General features: G+C 36.8%; 1 protein-coding gene across 1 annotated transcript in view; it reads left to right on the top strand.

Annotated features, from left to right (window-relative positions):
- The first annotated feature begins 15,692 nt into the window (after positions 1-15,692).
- VPS41 (VPS41 subunit of HOPS complex) overlaps positions 15,693-23,281 on the top strand; it is a 126,879-nt gene continuing 119,290 nt past the window's right edge. The window contains exon 1 of the mRNA XM_063304157.1: positions 15,693-15,717. Coding sequence (XP_063160227.1) covers positions 15,697-15,717 — 21 coding nt within the window. The 5' untranslated portion in view covers positions 15,693-15,696. The remainder of the gene's footprint in view (positions 15,718-23,281) is intronic.

The raw sequence follows: 23,281 nt of genomic DNA, 5'->3' as shown, positions 1-23,281 counted from the left end.
TCTTAGGAATTGGGTGGTATATAAATTCAACTATCAATATAAATGATACAAATATAGATTGTATAGATGCATGCATAGCTTAGATCCAGAGAGATTACTTTTGGATCCAAGCTGATTGTACAGGTATCATTCTCTAACTTCTTTGCAGTTGAAGCCACCCAGTACTTGACAGGATGACTATGCTCCAAAATATTGAAGAGTTAGAATAAACAATACGAGCAGGAGTGAAACATCAGTCTGTACAATTATGAGGGTAACTTTATACCACAACAAAGCATGAATTGCCACCCTCAGTTCTATAATGGATGGGTGCCATAGGAAGCAAGATGAGTGCAGTTGTTCAAAGGGAAACCCCACAAAAATAGGTCTAAATCTGAATTGGTATCCTATGCCTGTGTCATGGAACAGACATTCACAGCAATTTCCTTTCCTCTGCATTTCTGGTTTCTTCCTTTTTCATATGAGTTTTATGTGTTGAAATGCTTTGCTGTTTAGGAAACTTGATTTACACTCATGTTCACTGTGCCACTGTGTGGGAAGACATTACGGAATGTACCATTTTTCTACCTAAGCACTGAAGAAAGATTACCTCCAACTTGTGGGATTTTTTATATGCAATTCACGTAGAGATTACTGGTGATAGGCCATTATTGATGTTTGCAAAAAAAAAACCTAGTAGGGAGATTGCCGAAGCAGTATGTATGAAATGTCCTTGCCAAAATACAATTTGTATCCCACTTGCGGTCTGCCATGTTGATGGTTGTTTTTCCAACCTTGACTTTGCACAGAAATAAATTAAAACCTCACCCTGTATCATTGGCTGGTAACAGTGTGGAGATACCAGACTGACAGTGGAACATCAACAGTTGTTCAACCTCTTTAAAAGAAAGCTTGATGATATGGGAGCGATGGAAAGAAATGAGACAAAGATGTCAATCCGTTATCTTCTGTGTTTTCAAGAAATATGATGGCTGTTCTGAGAGAACAGAACAAATGTATCACATCTGATAGTCTGACACAATGCAAAGAAACATGGCAAAAGCAGGTGAAAATGAGTGTCAGAAACAAAAGAAGTCTGTCTGAGAAGTTAGTGCCATCATCTATAGTCCATCTCTTTAGTATAACCCCTGTAATCTGGTTGTGTACCAAGTGATCTTGATAAATAATTTCTATCAATAGTTTAGGGGTGTACCCGAAACTCAAAATATAAAGAAGCAAAAGACATTATTATGTCAGTGAAGAAATGCAATTAAGACTTAATCTAGAGCATAGATTATAACCAAGTCATTTCATCCTTTATTACATACTCAATTCTTTGGTTTTCCATTGTCTCATAGTGTCATACTGTCTCATTCACCACTTTCCAGCATTCTGCTAAACCATTTGCTTCTTTAAACAGGTGGCCCTCACAAAGGGCTTCCTCAAATTCATAGCTATGTCATCCTGTCCCCTTCTGCATTCTATTAAAGTTTGGTCTGTCCCATTTATCCCTTCATGTAAAAAACAAATCCTGCCTGTAACTTTTGTTCTCTTCAAAGGTCTTCAGTGCAATCAAACAAGTTTGCTCTTTCTGCCTTGCCACATGGAACTGAATCCCAGGATGGTTTTATGGTGCCATTCTCTGTTCTACCTATTCTATGCATTAGCATAACTTCCTAGTCTTCTCATGTGGAATATTCTCACAATATAAAGGACTTCTGGACCCAACTCAAAGTGTTAGTGTTTATTAACCTATAAAACTGTTCACAGCTTATGACCACATTATCTCTACTCTGCTTCACATTTCTTCTCATGCAACAGATACGTAGCTGCTCAGAAGTGAACCATCTCAATGGTGTTCCTCCAGTTTGGGAAAATTCAAGAGTGTTGTTATACTAGCAGCCATCTGACTGTGTTGTTGGTTCCAGGCAAGACCTCTTTTTTGTTGAACCTTTACATCTGTGTTACACTGGTCTTTCTCAACTAATCCTATTTATGGTACTTTTCTTTTGCACTGGCTGCATTTGTAATTGTTTTAATTATTAATTTGCTATTTTTAATTAAAAACTGTTACATATTTTACAAACATTTTCACCTATTGATTGTAAGCTGCCGTGTAATAATGTTTGGTAATGTGGCATACATTTTTTTTTTAATGAATAGAGACGAAGAACAGAATAGTCATGTAATCTTCCATGTAGAAAGATTATAGTGAGAAAATCCACTAGCTATAACTAAATATACTAAATATATTTTTAAAAATTGTATGGGAGGAAGAAGATAAAGAAAAGGTGACAGTAACAAAATTCCAAGCAAATTAACAAAAAGCCCTCAAAGCCAATGGAACTTACCTCGAACAAAATCTTGGATTTAAGAGCATATGTAGAGTTCAGTGCAGGGAAATAGACCTGGCAGAGATCAACTATTGTTAAAAGATCCTTCCTGTGAACACAGCAACGTATTTATAGAAATCTGAAATCAGTAAAAGCTAGTTTTTAACAGAAATGTTGAAAGCTGTTCATCCAATGTTGTATTAGTCTACATCCAATGATGCAGTCTCCAGTTGTAGTCTAGCAAACAAATCAGAAAATTAGTGAAATTTGAGCCCATCCTTATTTATTAATTTATTTAATCATATTTTTCCACTGCCCATCTCAAAAATGATTCTGGGTGGTTTACAAACAAATTAAAACAGTAAGAATTAAATATCAATTAAACATATATTATAAAAATATAAATATACAAATATAATAAAAACTCTAAAATATAAAATATAAAACCCAAGATGGTGAAATCACAATCTTGTTAAAACTTCCCGGGGCCGTGTCAAGGTGCTAGCCACCCCCACGACAAACTATCCCCCCTTCCACCACAAGCAAGGTGGCACAGCCACATCTTAGGCCCCTTTCAGAAGGCCAGGAGAGTGGTGTCTTGCCTTAACTCTGGGGGTAGCTTATTCCAAAGGGTGGGAGCTATGGCAGAGAAAGCCCTCCTCCTGGACCCTGCCAATCAGCAATCCCTCATGGACAGGGTCCATAACATACCCTCTCTGCCTGACTGGGTGGGACGGTCAATGTGATGGGCATGAGGCAGTCCCTCAGGTAACCTGGACACATGCCATGTAGGGCTTTAAAGGTGATAACCAACATCTTGAATTGAACCCGGAAGCAGACTGGCACCCAATGCAGCTCGTGCAGCAGAGGTGTTACATGGGCTGTCTTTGGGGCTCCTAAAACTGCTTGCACAGCCACATTCTGGACCAACTGTAGCTTCTGGATGCTCTTCAAGGATAGCCCCATGTACAGTGCATTGCAATAGTTTATACTGGAGATGACCAGGGCATGAGTGACTGACTGGAGGTACTCTTTTTGGTGATTCTAAGATTTATATCTCAAAATAGCCAGAAGCATCTCATGGGTTATGCATAGTGAGAGAGGGGAAAAAAAGAATAGACTTTCTGACAGGATTCCAAATTATCTGATAACTTTGGGGGCTATACTAGAGTGTACTCAGTTAAGATAAGCCCAAGTTCTAAATTGTGTATACAGCTACTACTTTTATTTTGTATCTCTACTTAAGAGAGATGGAGAAAAACATATGAGAACCCACATTCTGATTATTTACATTCCTGTTAAGTTCCACTCTGGTTTCTGAAATTTCAGAGTAGTAATCAGTATATTCTAACAATTCTTATCTTTGGCTGGTTTCTATCATTCAAAATGTGTATAAAATATGATTGTCTCAGTATACTAAATTATGCTCCTAATAATGATTCTTCTACTTCTTACTGTGCAAATGGAAAATAGTCTTGAATACTTCCATCAGAATAAATGAAGATATTTTGAGGAATTCCATATCCAAAGAATGAGATGATATGAGTTTTAAAAAGTTGACCAGAAGTCTTTTTTTTTAGAGTGAAAAAGTTGCTTTCTTTTTCTCTCCTATCGAGATAGGTGACAGACAATCTGAAGGAAGTGATAGTGATTTGCCATTTATTAGGAAGACTTGCTTTTAGCTTGGTAATCAAGTAGCAGAGATATTTGTGGGATGACTTTTTTTCCCACAGCATCAGCAATTTCAAATAGAATTCATCATTTTGGACTGCTCAGAGCACCAGAAATAATAAAACATCAAAGATTTTGTCTTGATGTACAGTTCCCAGATCATGAGAGGAGGTAGAAGGGATAGAATGACCAACAAGGAAGATGAAATAGAATGTTGTTGCTGAAGCCAATGGAAGGTTTGCCTTCCAGTGGCTGAAATTTTGAGAATTTAGTTGAAAAATACTACTGTATAGGGTTGTTGTTTTTCCAAGTATGGCATCAATCGGGAGGGAATCAATCACTCATGTAGCCTGATTCAGACGGGGAAAAAAGATTATATGAAAAGAACATGGGTAGCAAACCTAGTTTTCCCATGTGTTAAATTCCTCATATGCGAAGGTGATCTGGCTGCAATATCTGTTACCCCATTGATCACCAAGGTTGATTCAGCTGATTGGCTATCGGTGTCCCTTTCCTCCTTTATGGCTCCATGTGATCCCTCCTAAAGCTGCACACTCAACCATCTCAGATAGGAGTGATTCTGCACGGATCATTTTGGCTTATTCTGATTTATATCTAGTCTGTGATGTAATGAGAAGATTGTGTTTAGGTGCTTCACTGACTAGGTGCAGTGACTAAATGACTTGTACATGCATGCAATCCAATTTTAACCCAATTTTTAAAATAAGAATTTTATTAAGTTTGAAACAAAGATAAAAACTACAAAGAAGCAAAAAACTACAAAAGGAAAAAAGCTAAAAGAGTGTGAAACACAAGAAAAAAGAATTTGGAAGATTATATAAAGAGGTGACTTCTGACTTTCAACAACAAGAATATACAGCAATTTGCATAATCAATCCCTTACTCTATATCAAACCAAGATCACATTATTTCTATGAATCATTCCATTAGCACATTATAAAAATCACTAAACACAATTGCTCCTTCCCCTTATATTAAAAGAAAAAGAAATATATAAACCTCCAAATCAACGTCCCCCCCAAAACATTTATTTAATGTTCCTTCCTACCACTATTCGATATATTTCTGTCCACTATAATAAAAATCAGATTATAAAAACACTTAAATTGTTTACTTTTATAATTAATAATACTATAACAATCTTAACCCTATTAAACCTAAAACCAAACAATTATTATTATATCTTATAAATCTTAAAAATCAAACAAACCTTAAAAGTAATCCAATAAATCTTAAACCAAATCATTAAAAAAAACGGAATCATACAAGCCTTAATATCAATCCAAATAAACATCCTTAATGCTTTATTGTCCTAACAGTCAGGAATCATGCTGAGACGAGGAGTAGGTTTCTAGTGTTTATTACTGCTACATAAGACAGAATCCTAACAAACTGAAGAAGCGTGGGAAAACACAGACAGATAAACCCCAAAAGTTAAGGCGGGTCTGATCTGTGTCTCTTTGAATGGCTGCTTAATTCCTCAGTACTACGCATGCGTTTTCCCCGCTGGATAGAGGCCCCCTCTTGCTCGCCATCAGTACTCATGACATTATTCCACTTCAAAATATACCAGAGCATGTACATATCTCCATATTACACACAAGGCATTTTTCATACAGAACTCAAACAGCCCAACTGCCCCCCTTAGAAACTCAGACTTCTCAGCACAAAACCTCCACAGAACAGAGCCTCTTCTTTCCCATAACATTCCATCAACAAAACAACTCCATTTGTAATTTGCAACTCAGACTGTCCCTTTAATCCCTTCAACACCAAAATGTAATCACCGCCTGGCATTTCAACAAAGGCTTCAGTCTCGCTGTCAGTAGAAACATCTCTATTTTTGTTAAAATCTTCATCTTCTTCCACAATGTCCTCAGCCAGATGACACATTTTAAAGCTGAAATTTTCTGCAGTGTCCTGGATATCGTGCAGAATAGCTTGACAGGTATCATAAAAGATCTGTTTAAACTCACAACGAAGCTCATAATGGAACTCTGAGAAAATCTCCTTGAAATTCTCCATGTTTCAGGCAGTAGATTATGGTGCCCCCTAGATACTTGACTAGTGAGAGTAGGAGTTAATGAGTTAATGGAAAATTTCCAAAAGTTGTTGACATAAGAGAAAGTATGCTAACAAGCAGCTCCCAGGGAAAGTGGTGACACAAAGCTGAAGATTCAAAACAGCAGATTCAACGTGTAGGAAAATATTAAATCCTTCAAATTCAATGCAGAAATAAAAGCAGGGAGATGACTATTTATTCTCAGTACTCCTTAGTATTTAAATGGGAAAACAAGCCAAAGCTTAAAAAGATTTTTATAAATTAATCCAGAAATATAGATAGGCACCAAGAGAGTTCACCACTCCTTGCTGTAGAAAGCCTCTCTTAGGTACATAAACTTGAAAAAAAGTATAAATTAGGTGGTTTAGAAATGCGGTGACCAGTCTTAGTGTCCCTTTAAGGCTACAGCTTGGTTTGGAAGTGGTGATGTCCCAGCCTCCTGGCATCTCTTACCAGATTAGCGCCAATGCTGTTCACAATCCTCTGGCTACGAGGTGCCATTCTGGAGTACAAATGGGATGATTCTGAGCATTTGCTGTCCATGAAAATGCTCTAAGTCTTCAGGAAAAGCCCTCCCCCCAAAAACGCTGTGTTGTCAGATCTGCCCATGGAGCTCATGGGCACAGCTGTTCAGACCACCACATTCCCACCAGAAGTCCAATTTTGACCCAATTTTGTGTGGAAAGGGTACAGTACATTATTGACAAAGGGTGCCAAAGGAAGCTATGCACATACACAGTCCTTAAACAGTATGTGAAATACACAGAAATGTTAAGACCAGATATAAATTATTCTCATAGCTGAGTAGACCTTGCCATCTTCTTAGACAGTTTGATGAGCTTTTTTCATTTTAAATTATCTTGAATTAATGAAGTGAGTGCTTGCTTCCTTGGAACCACCAGGGCATGTCAAAGGTGATTCTGTTTTGTTTTAATGATTCAGATTCCCTCTTCTCTCAGTTATATGAAAATGCCTATTCAAGGACCACAATGTATAACTGTAAAGTGAGCTGCAAGACACACATTACTCCTACTTTAGTAGACATGTGAAAGATTTAATGTAAGCATTAGTATGCCCTGCAGTCTTCATAATATTACAAAGGGCAATTTAGCAGCAGGTAAAAAGGAGTATTGGGAGAGAAGATGGAAGAATGGAACCCTTTAAGAAGTAATAACCCAGAGGTTTAAAAAATATTGATCAGAAAAAATATCGTAATCAAAAAGTATGTCTTTTAGCAAAGGAACAAAAAGGGCAGGTAGAGGAAAAGAAAATGAAGTGTATTCTGAAAACGTATGTTTAATTTGTTGTGATGTTTCCTGAATATTGAGTTGCACTGTCTTTAATCCCATTGCAATCTCTAGTAATCAAAAAGAAAGGCTTAGCACAAAAAAAAAACCCTGCTCAATTTCTTAAAGAAAAAGAAAAAAAATCAGTGGCATCTTTAAATGCTATTTAATCAACAGATTTTTTTCCTACCCGTTCATTTCTGTATGGGTCATTTTCTTAGAAATTCAACCTGATGTATTTAGTACGATTTCCTTCTGACTACGCTTTTCTTCTAATAAAACACTGTTCCCACATGATATTTTTTTCATCTGTTTTCAGAGATAAAAACATAAAATAGGTTGCCTGTTTTTGTCAAACAGCCTTTTTTTAATGTAGGAAAAAAGAAAAAGAAGTTTTATTCCTCCCACTTGTAGCTGTCTTTATCTTGATCTTACAAAATATTATAAATAATCTGACAAGTAGGCCTACATATAATTCTTTGTGATATTATACATTCAGGCACGCTTTTGAGCTTATAAAGGTATAGGTAATCCTAATGTTAGTGAAATACTGGACACTTTTTTTACAGATAGCCATAGTAAGCAGAATTTTACTTTTGGAACTAACTTCAGATTCCATTTTCAGTCATGTTCTTGAAGGAAGTGACAGATCAGTGATGAAAAGAGAAGAATCAGAGTTGTCCAAAAAGCCTACTGAGAACATTCAAAGTTCAATTCTGTCCAGTCATTGATGTTCTTCTAGCTTGGACTAAGTTCTTGATTTACAGCCTTTTCTTATCTAAACAATCACCTTGTCCCACATGTTCCTGCTCAGCTGCTGAACTTAGAATCCAAGACTTTTTTCTAGGTGCCTCATCACTGGATATTAGGCAAGGGATAAAAGGGGAGAGTATCTTCTCCACAGAAAGGTTCATCTGTCATCAATGTCAATAAGAGAATGATCTTCTTTATTTAGCTGCTCCTGCTCTTTGCTGATTTTATTATTTTGAATTCTGCTGGTTATATGTTTATATATTTTGACTTATTTCTTGAATTAAAAGGCTGACTTGGAAATTTATAGAACTGAAAAGGGGAGGATAAATGTTTTAATACCTAAATAAATACATAACTGTAGCAATGCAACCAGGCTTGGAAGGGACCTGGACAACATTTTTTTGAGGGACCTATCTTGCCTGGCCTGGAGTTGCTCATCTTCCCTGTCTTACCAACATTAATGTTTCTACCCCACCTGCCAATCCATTGTCACCACAAACCCTTCTTTACTCATCAACAACAACCAGTCTCATACCATGCGCTAACCAGCTAATCATGGATGCTACTGTATGCCATTTTAAAATAAAGTTTTCAGGTCTTGGACTGGACCAGTCAGTCACTGCCTTTAAAGATATATAGGCAATGAGGACACTAAATGGCCAGAGTATGCCACCTTATGCTCCAGGGCCCCATTGGCTATATGTTCCCAAAGGCAGTGTCTGATTGGCTCAGCTCACAACAGACAAAGTGGCCAATGAGTGCGTTTGGCCCATTGTTTATATTTTTATATTTTGTTTAATGTGGTTAATTGAATATCTGTGATTTTATTTATAGCAAGCAGCCCTAAATTCCATATACTGAGGGAGAAAGATAGGATAAAGGGGTTTCAAATAAAAATAATAATAATGTTCTCTTCAGAATCAGAAACATTTTCTGGCTGGAAACTTGCTCCTTTTTTATGCTGAGAATAGCAACTGGAGGTAGCAACAGCAGCAAAGGAATATTTTTAAAAAGCCTGTAACTAGTGCTGGACTATCATAAGAGACTGAGACACCAGTAAATACCTGACAATAACAGCCCCTAACGCTGGGTCTGGTATGAACATATACATATAATAATAATAATAATAATAATAATAATAATAATAATAATAAGCATTTTCACAGTGCTTTTGAATATTCAAATGACTCAACTTTTAATCCCCACTACAGTTCTTTAAAGTGGCTTGGTCTGTGGCACAGTGGCATTTTTAACAGACTCTAATGTTGTCAGAATGGTTTGTTTGTTTGTTTGTTTGTTTGATGTATACCTGTCTTTTCATACAGAAGCTCAATGTGGCATACACAGTATTTCCCTCCTCTGAACTTCTCCACAAGAACAGCTCAGTAAGGTAAGTTGGGTTATGAAGAAATGACTGGCCCCAAATCACCTCTACTGAGGGTAGAGTAGAACCTAGGTCTCTCTAGTGCAGGTCCAATAGCATAACTACTATAGCACATAAACACGTTATCATATAAATGCTATGATTATGTATTTGCATCATGACATCTGGCATTCTATGCAGTGGCATTATTTCCATATATTACTGAAGAAAACAGAAGCACCTTGAAGTGAGATTTGAAGCTTGAACTTCCTAGCACTTAATTACCACACTTAAAATATTTAAAATTCTAAAGTTTTAAACTATAGCTTGACAACAAAATAGTTCTGTCCCAATCAATTCAGAGACCAGGAATAAAAAAGCATTGATAGCTCCTATATTACCCAATAAAGCTTTAATTTGAGAACAGTGATTATATCCTGCTTGTTCTAAATCATCCGGAAGGAGCAGCTGTGACTCCATTTCACCAGGCTTTCAGTAAGTCTTTATTTATAGCTTAAATAGTGCATCTATACCTCAGATGGTGAATTTTCTTGCTCATCCCTGGAAGTCTAAAATATTACCTCTGAGAACCATAGTAAAATGAAGAATAATAACCATGCCTAAAATTCCTGATTCACAATTGTCATACTTATGAAGGGGACTATCCATCTTGAAAAGAAGCAGAATGTGTGCTTATTGTTCAAATATTTAAAGGAAAAAGGCTTTTGTCACAGACTAAGAGTCTCAAGCAACTATTATACAGATATAAAATGTGTGTGGCGTTCCTTATTGGATAAACAAACAGTTAACTAATAAATGATATTCCCAGATGGTCTACAAGCAATGAAGTAACAAAAAGGAGCCATATTAATTTCTATTCCATTTTCAAGCAAAGGGAGGAAATCAATATTTGCTTAATGGAAAAAAAGCAATAGTGGAAGCAGGAAAACAAGGAAGGAAGGAAGGAAGGAAGGAAGGAAGGAAGGAAGGAGGAAGGGGCTTGAATTTGTAATGTTGGGTTTTGTTCTTCAGACTTTGCACCCCAATGCCTCATTTCCCTTAAGTGGGAATTAAACAAAACAAAATGAAGTTATCTAATTGTTATAGTATCTGTTAAATGTAATATCTAGTATCTGTTAATTGTTTTGGGTCTTATTTTGGCAAGGAAAAAGAGTATAGTCCAGCATACTCAAAGAGCAAATAGGGATGTTTGCAAACCACAATATTTTTGCTTGTTGGAAGGGGACTGTTGCTCCATATAATTGTAATTCCATATAAAATTGTATTAATTTTACTGTAGGGGACTGTAGGGGATTTTTTAAATAAAAGAAACATATTCTATATAATTTTTTTCCCATTTGTCTTGCTTAATTTTGAAGTGTGGTCCCTAATTTGCAGCTTACAAGTGCAACCAAAGTTGTTCTGATATAAAATACCTCTTTATAAACAGCTAGCTTCCTCACCTGTATTTATAATACTTTTCTTCATGCATAAAAAATGGAGATTCTTAATCATTTTCATGTGCCTGTGCAGTACCACTTGCACTTAACCATGCACTTAGATGTCTTGAGGGCTATGATTTAGAGACTGTTCATTCTGGAAAGTAGAAAGAAAACAGCTGGCATTCTGTTTCTAGATGATTGGCATCTGTAATTAATGACTACCATATCTCTTTGCTGCCATCTAGTGGCCACCCAGATTTTTTGCAGCTCAAATACAGTAGCGTTGCTATAATGCAAGAACTGTATTGATCCCAATAAAATTCTCACACTGAAGTACTAAACCTATCTATTTGAAATTAAATCTCATTGTAATATTTGCTACCAAGCAAATATACAGGTAGTTCTTGCTTACCAACCACTCAGTGACAGTTCAAAGTTACAGTGGCACTGAATAATGAGACTTATGACTGGTCCTCAAAGCTGTGGCCATCTCAGTATCTCTGAGGTCACGTGATTGTCATTTGTGTGCTTGACAACTGGCGTGCGTTTATGATGGTCACAGCATCCTGTGGTCACATGATTGCCATTTGCAACCTTCACAGTCAGCTTCACAAGCAGAGTCAATTGGGAAACTGGCAGGAAGTCGCAAGTCATGGTCATGTGGTGTTGTACTTAATGACCTGCAGTGATTCACTTAACGACAGTAGCTGGAATTGAAGAACTGCCATTGTAAGTTGAATGTGGTCACGTGATTTTTCACTTTACAACTATGTTGATTAGCAATGGAGTTGCTGGTCCCAACTATGGTCGGTAAATGAAGACTACCTGTAGTTATGAACAGGTGGTAAGACCATAACCGTATAGAAACTTACCTGGAAAAATAAGCTTCACTGAAAACATATAGAGCTGTTCTGTAGGTTTAACAGGCTGGTCCAAGTACAGTACTTCTAAAGTCTACAGATACTTGGTAAATCGTTCAAAACTAATCTATTCAAATACATCACAAAAAACAAATTGCCCAGTTAATATTCTGTTCCCTCCCCTAATTCAGAGTTTTCTTCATAATTTTATACACACACAGACATACTCATATACACCCCCAAATATCTGTCTGTCTGTCTGTCTGTCTTCATACATGTACACAAACACATAATACACTTAACACAGTAATGTGTCTATGTCTTTCTGTTCCTATCCAGCCCAACCCAGCCTTGGTCAGAACAGATGACAAAATAAAAAACAAAACAAAATACAAGTTGTAAAATGTAAAGTTGGTGCAATGTGACTTGTTGGTTTTTCTCTTAACTTTACACGTAAATCTATGCACACTGATTTGGAAACCATGATTTCCTCCTTGAGAAAAGTTCCCATATCAAGGAAAATAAAAAACCAAACTGTATTCTGGTTTAGTGTTGTGTGCAAGATTGAGAAACACAAACTGAAGTCCATATGGAGAAAGGCCCACATGCAAGTTGTCTGTTGTGTTTCCAGCATGTATATATTTGGGGCACGCTCACATAAAGCTTTGATTACTTTAAAAATTCATCCTTAGAAAAATGAAAATAATGGAAGTAAAATGGTTTTTACAACTGCATCATCTTTTACAGCTGAAGACCAGCTATAGCTCTGAACCTTAGCAGCACCACCTCATTAACATTTTCTTGTCCTGACTTTGTGTGATTGGAGTTGGGTATCAGCTTTTGTTGTTGTTTTGTAAGCTATCCAGAATTCTCTGACCGGTTTACAGCTCTTGCAGCTGAATCAAATTGCGATGTCATTAATTTTTATTCCCAGACAGCAGACAAAAAAGCTGAATCTCATTCTTCAAAAATGTGGGAGACTGTTGGCTTTCTTAATATACAAGTTGTATATTGGTTATGTTTCTAAATATAAAATTTGAGCCAAATAATTCCTCTAGGTCTAGCAATGTCAACTACTAGAATTTTCTAGAACTGAAAAGAGAGAGAGAGAGAATTCCCCACCACTATAATGTTACTTCACTAGGGGGCAGCAAGTCCTTCAACCATCTATAAATTTACAATATCACAGGCACTGCTTAAAGGCACAAACCTGCACACTAGGGATATGGATTTGACTTTAACATTACCTTGGAATCAAGGGCTGTCTTGGGGTGACTTGTCAGGCTTCAGCAATATAGTCTAGGGTCAGTTCTTGAAGGTATAGAAACATGAGGAAAAAGAGACATAGGATGGATCAGAAGCTATTTGTGCCAAGATAAAAGTAATTAAAATTTTGAAAATGGATTAACTTGAAATACAAACCTGATTACAGTATTCTGCAATATAGAAGTTAACTGAGAAAATAATTTATTTAACAATGGTGCTTTCCCCTCCCCACCCCCAGTAGGATTTCTGTGCTGTTAACAATTTTTATAACAAACAAAAATGGAAAAGGTGGTACTGTTCCTGCTTTTCATTGCAATAATGATGAAGAGTTCACTTTTTCCATTTCTGCCCTAAAAGATAAAAAGCAGCTATTGTAAGAGGTAGTTTCACAGCTTAATTGTAAACATAATAGAAATGAATCTCAGTTTTGTTTGTTGTCATTTGGATCTAGCTTCCCTCCTCCCTTACCTACATGCCATATGTATATTCATTAATTTGTATCTCTTTTCCTTGTCTTATTCCACCTTAGCAATCTTTGATGATGTTGCTATTCATATTAAATAGATCATGGTCAAAACTCATTCGTATTTTACTCTGTGAAACATTGATTTTGCCTTTTGACACATATTTAAGGGGAATTATTTAGCTTTCCATCTATTAAAGAGTTTGTGTTTTGGCAGAGAGAACTGATTGATGAGGATTGCCAAGTTGTACCTCCAGAATGGAAACTCTGTTTCCATATAGAATACCGTAAATAAAAGTGAAGACCATCATTAGGGAGACATACGGGTAGGTAGGTAAGTCAACAGTTCTTATTTTAAAAGGTTGCAGATATAACTTGTGCTAATATTTTATATGGCTTACAGTATATGTGCTTACATATTTACATAACGTATTCACAGTGCACATTTCTGGGAAGGCATAATAGGAATCTGTAATAGAAATATGATACAATTCTATTTTTTCAGGTTATATTAAAATACATCATGTATCTCATGGAAAAATAAAGGAATATTGGAGGTTGTCCAAGACTTAGTTGTCTGATTGCTAAAAGTTGACACCAACTTGATGGCACATGAAAAAAAAAAGGTGAAAGGTCCCCTGTGCAAGCACCGAGTCATGTCTGACCCTTTGGGGGGATGCTGCTTTCGTGACATTTTCTTGGCAGACTATGGTGGGGTGGCTTGCCATTGCCTTCCCCAGTTGTCACCTTCCCCAGCAAGCTGGGTGCTCATTTTACCAACCTCAGAAGGATGGAAGGCTGAGTCGACTGGAGTCGGCTACCCAAGAATCCAGCTTCCGCTGGGATTGAATTTGGGTCATGGGGAGAGTTTTGGTTGCAATACTGCCACATAATCAACAAAATAAATGAGTGGTACAAAAGCATTCTTCAAGTACCTGAAAGTATATCACATAGAGAAAGGGCAAAACCAGCTTTCATTTGGCCAAGAGTACAGAATCCAGAATAAGGGACTTAAATTACGGAAAGGCAGATTCCAGCTGAAATTTAAAAAGAACTCCAAGCAGTCAGAGAAGTTCCACAAAGGAAGGACTGTAGTTCCCAAGACAAGCAAGTGTCTCCCTTTTACTGGATGTAAATAGGCTTTGGATTGGAGCTAAAACTACCCTTTGAGATTAATGAACTAGATTAGGGCATTGGTACAAAACACTTCCCATTGACCAGTTAAACATGCGATATAAATTGAGCAGTTTCTTTCTATCAACAAGGAAGGAATGACAGGTGATGCTTACACTGCATATTGCAGTCAAAGAGTAGGCAGCACAGTAGGGCTAATCCCTTCTGTTGTGATTCCCAGAGAAGAATGAGCAAAACAAGAGATCAAAGCCTCTATTGAATTCTCTTCCTTTCCCCAGATTGTAAAAATATTTTAAAAATTCAGCCCAATCCTCTTGGCAGATTAAAAAATACAGGATAGTGCAATTCAAATAAATAATAGCAATGAGACAAAAAGCAAGATTCAAGCTGTGTTCACGTGCTACAAATTAGCCAAGCATCTTTTGGTTTAGTGTGTGGTGCAAATACCACTAAACCAGTTTGATTCACTGGTGATTGAATGTCTTCTCTGAATCCAGGGAATTTGGTTAATTACCTGAATGTTAACCAGGACCTAAGATGCTATGCACAAACAGTGTAGAAAGCAGAACGCTGAGAGGGGCGCGCTGCACTAGTTTAAAATATCGATCACTTCCCCCTTGGATCTGCAGTCTGTTGGAATTGCAATTCCCAGTTTAACGTGTTGGTTTGGAATTTTGGGAATTTCAGTCAAATACATCTGGAGGGCACCAGATTGGGGAAGGCAGTTGTAAGTGTTTATCGGGACAAGGAGCAAGAAAAGTGATTGTTTACTGATCACTTCCCTGCTGCTTCTGGTGAATCCACTGTTGATACCTCAGTATTAAGCATTTTTTTTCAAATACACGTGTGATGTCATTGTAGTTACGTCCTGCTTTATAGTTTCTACTTAATTTTTGTTATCGTCAAAACGTTAACGCACAAAAGAAACATCGAAAAACACATCTCCAGAAGGTCTCTGACCATTGAAAAACTGGAGATTGAAAAGCGGGGAAGAGAAACTACATTACCCAGCATGCCAAATGCCTTCTACGTCCGGAGTTCTCACGTGACCGTCAGTATCATTATGGCGGAAACTGCGGAAAAGGTAAAAGTTGTATGTGCAGCGAGCTGGTTATTAAAAACTGTCTGGAGAACTCCGAAGAGTTTCAAAAAAAAAAATAATGAAACGGAACATTGGGAGGTGGGGGCTTTTGTCCGTTCCTGATGTTGGTAAAGTAAGGTAGAAATCCAGCGGGATTGCTATGTTAAACCATGGTAAAGGAATGAGAGGATGGGACTAGGCTTTTCTGCTTTTGGGAAGGACGAAGAACCTAATGTCAGGGAGAAGATAAAAACGGGGAATTTGGCGAAGGGGTAAAACGAAGGTTGTGGATGATTGGAAAGAGTTGCTACAAGAGTTTAAAGAAAGTGATGAGAATCGTGCAGGATATTTCGAATTGCAGGATATCGCGATAACAACAGTATAAGATGGGTAATACAGCCTGTGCTAGAGACACCGATTATTTAATTGTATACGTTTAATTAACTTACTCCAGGACTGCGTTTCCTTATTGTTACAGATTGAGCTATAAAAGTATTAAGCTTTTTGGAGAGCAGTTGTCCTCAACTTTTGTTGACTGATTTTACGAATTTTAGTTGCTGCAGTCTTAAATTTTAAGGCTGTGCACTGCTTCAGATTTAGTCCCCCAAAACTACTTCAGAGCTTTTGAAGGGAGTGTGAATATAGTATCTGTCTGCAGCACCTTAAGGCAGGTGCATGTAATTCTAGGAAAATATGCAACAGCTTTAAGAAGTTGCAGGCAGACTCTGTGTTCACGTTCCCATGTGCTTTAAAGCACCTTTTGGAGTACTGCAGAACCCTACCAAGCAGTAAGTGCTGCTGGCCTGGTTTACTCATTGCATTAAACCACAGCTTGTTTAACTGTTGAATAAGTTATATGTAACAGGTCAAGACAATGTGCCAAGTCATAAACCATGGTTTATAAACTACAATGCCTGGCTTTGCACAACTTGCTAAGAGAAAACCTTTAAGCATGTTTGTATGATACATTAAGCAGGCTTAATGCTATTTATTGGTTCTTATGGATAGTTGCCATGATAGATGACAGGTCAAAGCTCATACAAACATGGTTTGCCAGTATCAACCAACATTTCCTGCACATGGGTTGGGAGGAAGATGACTTCTTATGAGTCCCTTGATGTTTCTTTATCACTCCTGCTTCCCAGAAGTTTAACAAACTTTAACAAAATTTAGATAACAGATGCCTTGAGCAACAAGAAACTGGGGTAAAAAATTATGTTTAGGACTCCCTGTCTTAAAAATAGCTTTACCTTTGGTTGAGGTTAGGAGTATATTTTATGACACTCATCAAAACCTGATATGAAATTGCACTGAATAGTCAGTCTGCATTTGGATAAAAGAATATTACAAACCAAAGGTCTGATCTGTTTAAGATGATTTATTTTAGAAAGATGAGCCATTTGTACTGTATGTAAAAAGAAAGGAGTTTGTCTGAATTAAGATAGTGCTTGCTCTATGAACGTATTGAGGAGAAGAGTTGTGTTAGTCTATGGTAACTGAAAATCAGGAAGGGTCTGATAATACCTTTTCTTACTAACACAGTTTATTAAAAAGCCTAAGCTTTCATGACTTGTAACTCACTTTACTGGATGCATCAGATGAAGCAAGCTGTAGCTTACAAAAGCTTAGGCCTTTTAATAAAATCCATGGATGTAATAATTTGTTTAATTAAATTGAGTAATTTCTGTTTAATAAGAGAGGGGTCTCTTAATTAAACACATTAATATTCATAAATCATTCTAATGGATCGATAAAGTTTATAAACTGAAAGTTAGCTTGCCCTCTTTTACTTTACTGTGGAGTGGAAGAACATTTAAGAGCTCATTTGATGGACTGGCTGCTGAGCTGGATTTTACATTTGTTAGAAGAGATCTGCTTTGTACATTCGTTTTCTTCTGATTATTTTTGTGTTCATAATTGCATTTTTCAGATCTTACTTGTTTTATTAGCTGCCTTAGACAGAATTTCTTTAGCTCTAAATTCAGTGAAAAACAAATGTGTGTGTACATCTAGTCGGTTGTGATTGATACTGTAAACTTTTGAATACCAGAATAGAAATTAGATTGCACCCACTCATTAAATCTCAATGTTTATTTTGTCTGTTTTAAAGGCTGGCACTTGATTCTATGATTACAGTGAGCCAAAACCTGAAATTGGTGAATATATGGTTTGCTTTTTCAGAATGCTTAATTACTTTTGAGTCTGCAAAGAATACTACAGTTTTGTGTAACATATAATCAACCTATTAAAAAGATCAGTGATACTGTTCTCCAGAGAATTAGTCCTAACTAGGTTTAGAGAATTTTCTTCTCTCTCTTTTTTTCTTTTTTCTATGGCTTGATCAGGAAAGATAATAAAGCTGTGATCCTCTGATTTTTTTTTATCAGCTTTTCAAAATCCTAACAGAAGAGATTTCAGGTAGGATTTTTGGAAACTGGAAGTTGAATATAAAATTGAGACAGAGTGAAAGATGTCACAGTTGACTGCTGCTTGCTGTCTGCCATGCTTCACATGAGGATCAAAACAAGGCAGTGGGAGGAAAAGAAGTTTCCCTTTACAGTACTTGAATCCAGAACAAAGAGCCGAGCCAGTTTCTGTTGCATACAGATACTCTGTTTCTTTTGTTAAAATGTGGGAATGACAATATATAGATTCAGAAGACTGGGAGAACTACAATATCAATAAGGCACAAATAAAAGCCTTCATGAAGTCATGATGCAGGCTTCCGGCAGATTGGAAGCTGTTTCAAGAATGCATGCATATTCCTTTCTGGTGTTTAACCGTGGCTTCATGGCATATGTGTATCAGTGCAGCTCATCCAGTTACAGAAACTGTAACTTTGATTTAAAGTGGATCTGTGTAATGTGAATGAGGACGTGTGGGTGTAAGATAAAAAAGGCCCTTTATTTACAGTCCAAAGGATTAAAATTAGCCATGAATATAATTCTTTCGGGGACTGCTAGACAGCTAAAAGCAGTTAAAAATGTCTGTACATTTTAAAAACAAATGCATTAACATTTAAAACCAAAAATATCAGCTCTGTGATATCCTGACACCAGTTCCTGGGTCAGCTCTGCTAGGCACAGTCACCTCTAATATTTGGATTCAATTTCAAATTCATTTTGCCCCTTTTGTTTTTCTTCCCCCCTTTGCTTTTATTACAAGATTACAAAATAGAAAATTCAAAAATAAACAATGAAAATAATAATGAATACTAAAGACAATAAATTACAAACAAAACTAAATAGAACCAAGAAATAGAAGAAGGAAAAAAGACACCCCCCCCCCCAATTTAAAAAACCAGAAAAAAAATCAGTACTAAACATATAAGAGAGACAGATTGAACGTATAGAAATCACTGGTTTGCAAAAAATATAATAGTATATTAGTATCAACTAGGTAATAATAAAAATTATTTTAAAATACTATACTATTCTAAAATACCATAAAATCTCTACCAAAGAAGAACACATTGCTTTATTTTTTGATGGGTTGAAAATATTGCCTTTCCAGAATGGATAAATTACTGATTTCTGATCCTTGATGTTTGGAATAATATCATTTTTCCAATTTCTCAGAATAATTATTTTCGCAGCCCTCCATGCCTGGTACCTCCATAGTTCCTCTAAGGCAGTTGGATTCCAAAATTTGGGAATATAATTCAATCTCACGTTAACATCCAGTAGTTCAAAAGATATGAGTCAATAATCCCTCAATTTTTTATAGCTGTAACAAAGAATATCTGATATCCACAGTTGCAAATATATTATTTAAAATATGATTTTTGATGGATCAATTTTAGTCTCAAATCCATTGATACCAATGTAATGTTTTGTTAAAGGACTTACAATGATTGATGTGGCATTACTTTACATTATTCCAGTTCTTTAGTCCATGATTGATAAATTCCAGCAGTATACACTTTAAAAATGTTCTTTAACAGTCTCCAGGAGTCAACCCTGACTTGAAGGCACAAAAAATAAAAAAAATAAAAAGATGTGGGTTTAACTTTCATTATGAATTCCATCAAAGAGAAAAACTTCTCAGTCTGGGTTCATTAAAAACCAACCAGCATCACATAATTTATGTTAATAAGTATCATAGATCTAGCTAAAGGTAGAATGGACTCTGCAATGTTTGTGTCTCCTGATGTGGAAGAAGCCTTTGATCAGATTCAGATTAAATTCTTAAAGCAAGCAATTATTAGATATAGTTTCCCAATGTATTTTGTTCTTTGGAGTGAAATTTATTATTTGCAACCCTGTGTAAGAGTTAAAACAAATTCAATGATTTCAGACACTTTTGGTAGGGCTGCCACTTTTACGCTTGCTGTTTGATTTGTTGATTCTTGAACTTTTGGCAATTACTGTATGGCAATCTTAGGATATTACAGGAGTCCTTGGTTAACAAGCACTTGTTCAGCAATTGTTTGAAGTTATGACGGTGCTGAACGAGTGGTGGTTACGACCGGTCCTTGAAGTTCCGGCTGTCACAGCATCCCCATGGTCACATGGTTGCAATCTGGGCACTTGGCAACCAGCTTGTGCTTATGACGGTAGCAATGTCCCACGGTCATATGATTACAATTTGTGACCTTCCATGCTGGCTTGCCCCAAGCAAAGTCAGTGGGGAAGTTGGCAGGAAGGTCGCAAGTTGCTTGTCGAAGTCTCCCCACCCATGCACCCTCCCCCAGCCCCTCTGCACTCGCACATCGCCAGCTACCTGCACATCCTCACACACCCTCCCTGAGTCTCCCCAGCCACTTGTGCAGCCACCCCTACCCAGCAGCAGCCACCTGAAGACCCGCTGTACTCATCCTGCGCCTCACCAGCCACTCGCGCACCCCCTTGCTCCCTCTCCCACCTGACAGCAGCCACCCCAAGCCCTGGCCACTCGCATACCCTCTCCCACCCAGCAGCAGCCTCCCCCAAACCCCCTGCGCTTGCGCCATGTCTCCCCAGCCACCTATGCACCCCCGTGCTCCCTCTCCCACCCGGCAGTAGCCACTGCTTGCAAGCCACCTGGGACTTGTAACTTCCTGCTGGTTTCCCCACTGACTTTGGTTGTTGGAAGCCTGCTGGAAGTCATGATGAGGTGCTTGCTTAATGACCCATGATCCTCACCGATGGCAACGGGGACTGCAGGGAATGCTGTCACTAAGTGATGTCATGTGACATTGCACTTTACGACCACTTTACTTAGTGATGGAAATTCTGGTCCCAATTGCCATCATAACTCAAGGACTACCTGTATAATAGGTATTGATTTGGCATATTTTGAATATAAATTATTTTTTATAATGGTGATGAGATTTTAGCACTTCTTGTTTTCAACTTCTTTGCCTAATTTTATATGGGTAGCATAGTATTTTGGAAAGTACTGTGGCTGTAAGATTAATTGGGATAAATCTTGCTTACTTCCCTTAGGCTCTAATATAACAACGCAGGTATGTAAACAGTTGGGTTTTGTGATTTCTACTGATTATATTAAATATTTCTAATTATGTGGGAATAAGCATGTTGAAACTTTTAAAAAGGATTGATTTGGATGTTAATAGATGGATTAAAATTCCATTAAGTTTGTGGGGCAAAATTAATGCTGTTAAAATGAATATTTTCCCTTGTTTGATTTGTGTTTCAAGAGGCATCCCAATGTTAATTCCAAATAAATGCTTTCTTCTAATTGATAAATTATTTAGGAAATTTATTTGGGAAAGTAGACCACCAAGGATTTAATTAGCTCAAATGAGATTTCTACTTGATGATGGTAATCTCAATTTAGCTAATGAAATCCTTGGTGATTCTAATTTAATTTAATTTACTGGATTTGCAAAAATATCATTGGCTTTATATTTTATCGGCCATAAGTGTGTGGAATTAAAATTTAGTAGGATATCATCCTCTACAGACCTTACTGGAAAGTTGTTCTTTATTCCCATTATGGTCTTGGCAAGTACTTGGATTGAAATACAGCAGAAAAGGTGTTCTATTAGAGTGTGTGCTGTTAGAAGTCATTGGGCTTTATTGGGGCATAGACTGGATTTTGATATTGACATTTTTGAGTATTTAACTCTTTCAAAGAAATCTACAGAGTCCCTCTTTTGGGGGAGATGGGTGGTAATAAAATTTGAATAATAAATAAAAATAGGTGGTAAAACTTTTTTGTTTAAAAAAAAAAAGCATTGGCAGAAGCCAGGGTAGTTACTTTGAATCAATTATTGTGTAGTTATTACTTTAAGGACTTTTCTCGGCTTCAAGCTGAATTTGGACTTGATAGTTCACAACAGTGGTAGCATTTTAAACTTAAGCATTCTTTGACAGCCCAACATGGGCCAGATGCCTTGGCTGATTCAAAGGTACCTGAGGTGCTTTCTGAGCCAATTTCAAATTCTTAGCTCAGATATAGTTACTTGGTCAAGAAATACAATTCATTACATGTCTAGAAATCATTTCCCCCCCCCCCAATCCTATGCAAAGCTAGTGTATAAAACATGTTTATAAAGAATTTATGAAATACCTTTCAATATAAACAGTAATTGTTATTCCTCCACCAGCTGACACCTGGTAAGTCTGAGTTTTGAACTTTATAATGATAGAGCACTCTAATTTTTAAAATTGACTATCACATGAGTTTTGGCCATAAGTTAACTGTTCCAAGTTCACTTTGTGGCATAAGTACGGTCCTATGATTTAGCTATTATGGTCAGTCTCTTTCACTGTCTCTGTCTCAGCTGCAGTTATTCATCTTATTGTCAAAATGTTACCTCATAAGATTGTAATGCTTTCTCTTTCTCATGCAGTCTTTATTTCTATCATGCTGCTGTTAAAATGCTTACATTCAGTGTCAGCATATTAGGTGTAACCTTTTATTGCTATTGATAACTGTAAATAAGTTAAGTAAATCTTCATTTTGCTGACCTCTTGAAGGAGGCATGGTATCAGCAGATTTTGCTACTGGACAGGTGAGAGATTAGCAAGAGTAGACTCAATTTCTTTTGTGTGTGTATGTAGGTGACAGTAAGATGCATTGCTTTCTGAGGGAGATATTTTAAAGGCAAACCTTTTTTTATGGTTTGAGCAATGTAAGACCAAGAATAATGTTGGTTTTCATCATACTTGCTTTCTAAATTCCTCTTGAGTAACTTTAAGTTGCTTAAGCCTTTGAAAGAGATCCAGTAGAATCTACAATACATTTTCCTGTAAAGAGGCTTCATTATGTAAACCACAAAAGCAAAAAGTTTAAGAATTTAATGAACAGGAGAAATACATCCAAATTCATGAAATTTTTATTTAAAAGGTTGGTTGTAACAAATATGCTAAAATTATTGAGATATAGTTCAAAACGCATTCATATTTCACCACTGGCTTCTTTGCTTTTAGCTTGTATACTTAAATTGTAATACTACATTGACATTGCAAGGATAGAAGAGTAGAGCATAAATAGCTAATGGGTTAATTATTGTATCACTCTTCTGAGTATTTGAATTATCTGAGCACGTTGAATTTGTATTCAGCAGCTGCCAATGTAGAAAGTATCATTCTGCTCCTTAGAAAGCCTGTCCAGTTTT

This window comes from Candoia aspera, chromosome 4, assembly GCF_035149785.1.
Source record: "Candoia aspera isolate rCanAsp1 chromosome 4, rCanAsp1.hap2, whole genome shotgun sequence".
Taxonomy (NCBI): domain Eukaryota; kingdom Metazoa; phylum Chordata; class Lepidosauria; order Squamata; family Boidae; genus Candoia; species Candoia aspera.
The sequence above is the reverse complement of the archived record's forward strand: the minus strand, read 5'-3'. Positions and strand labels throughout refer to the sequence as shown.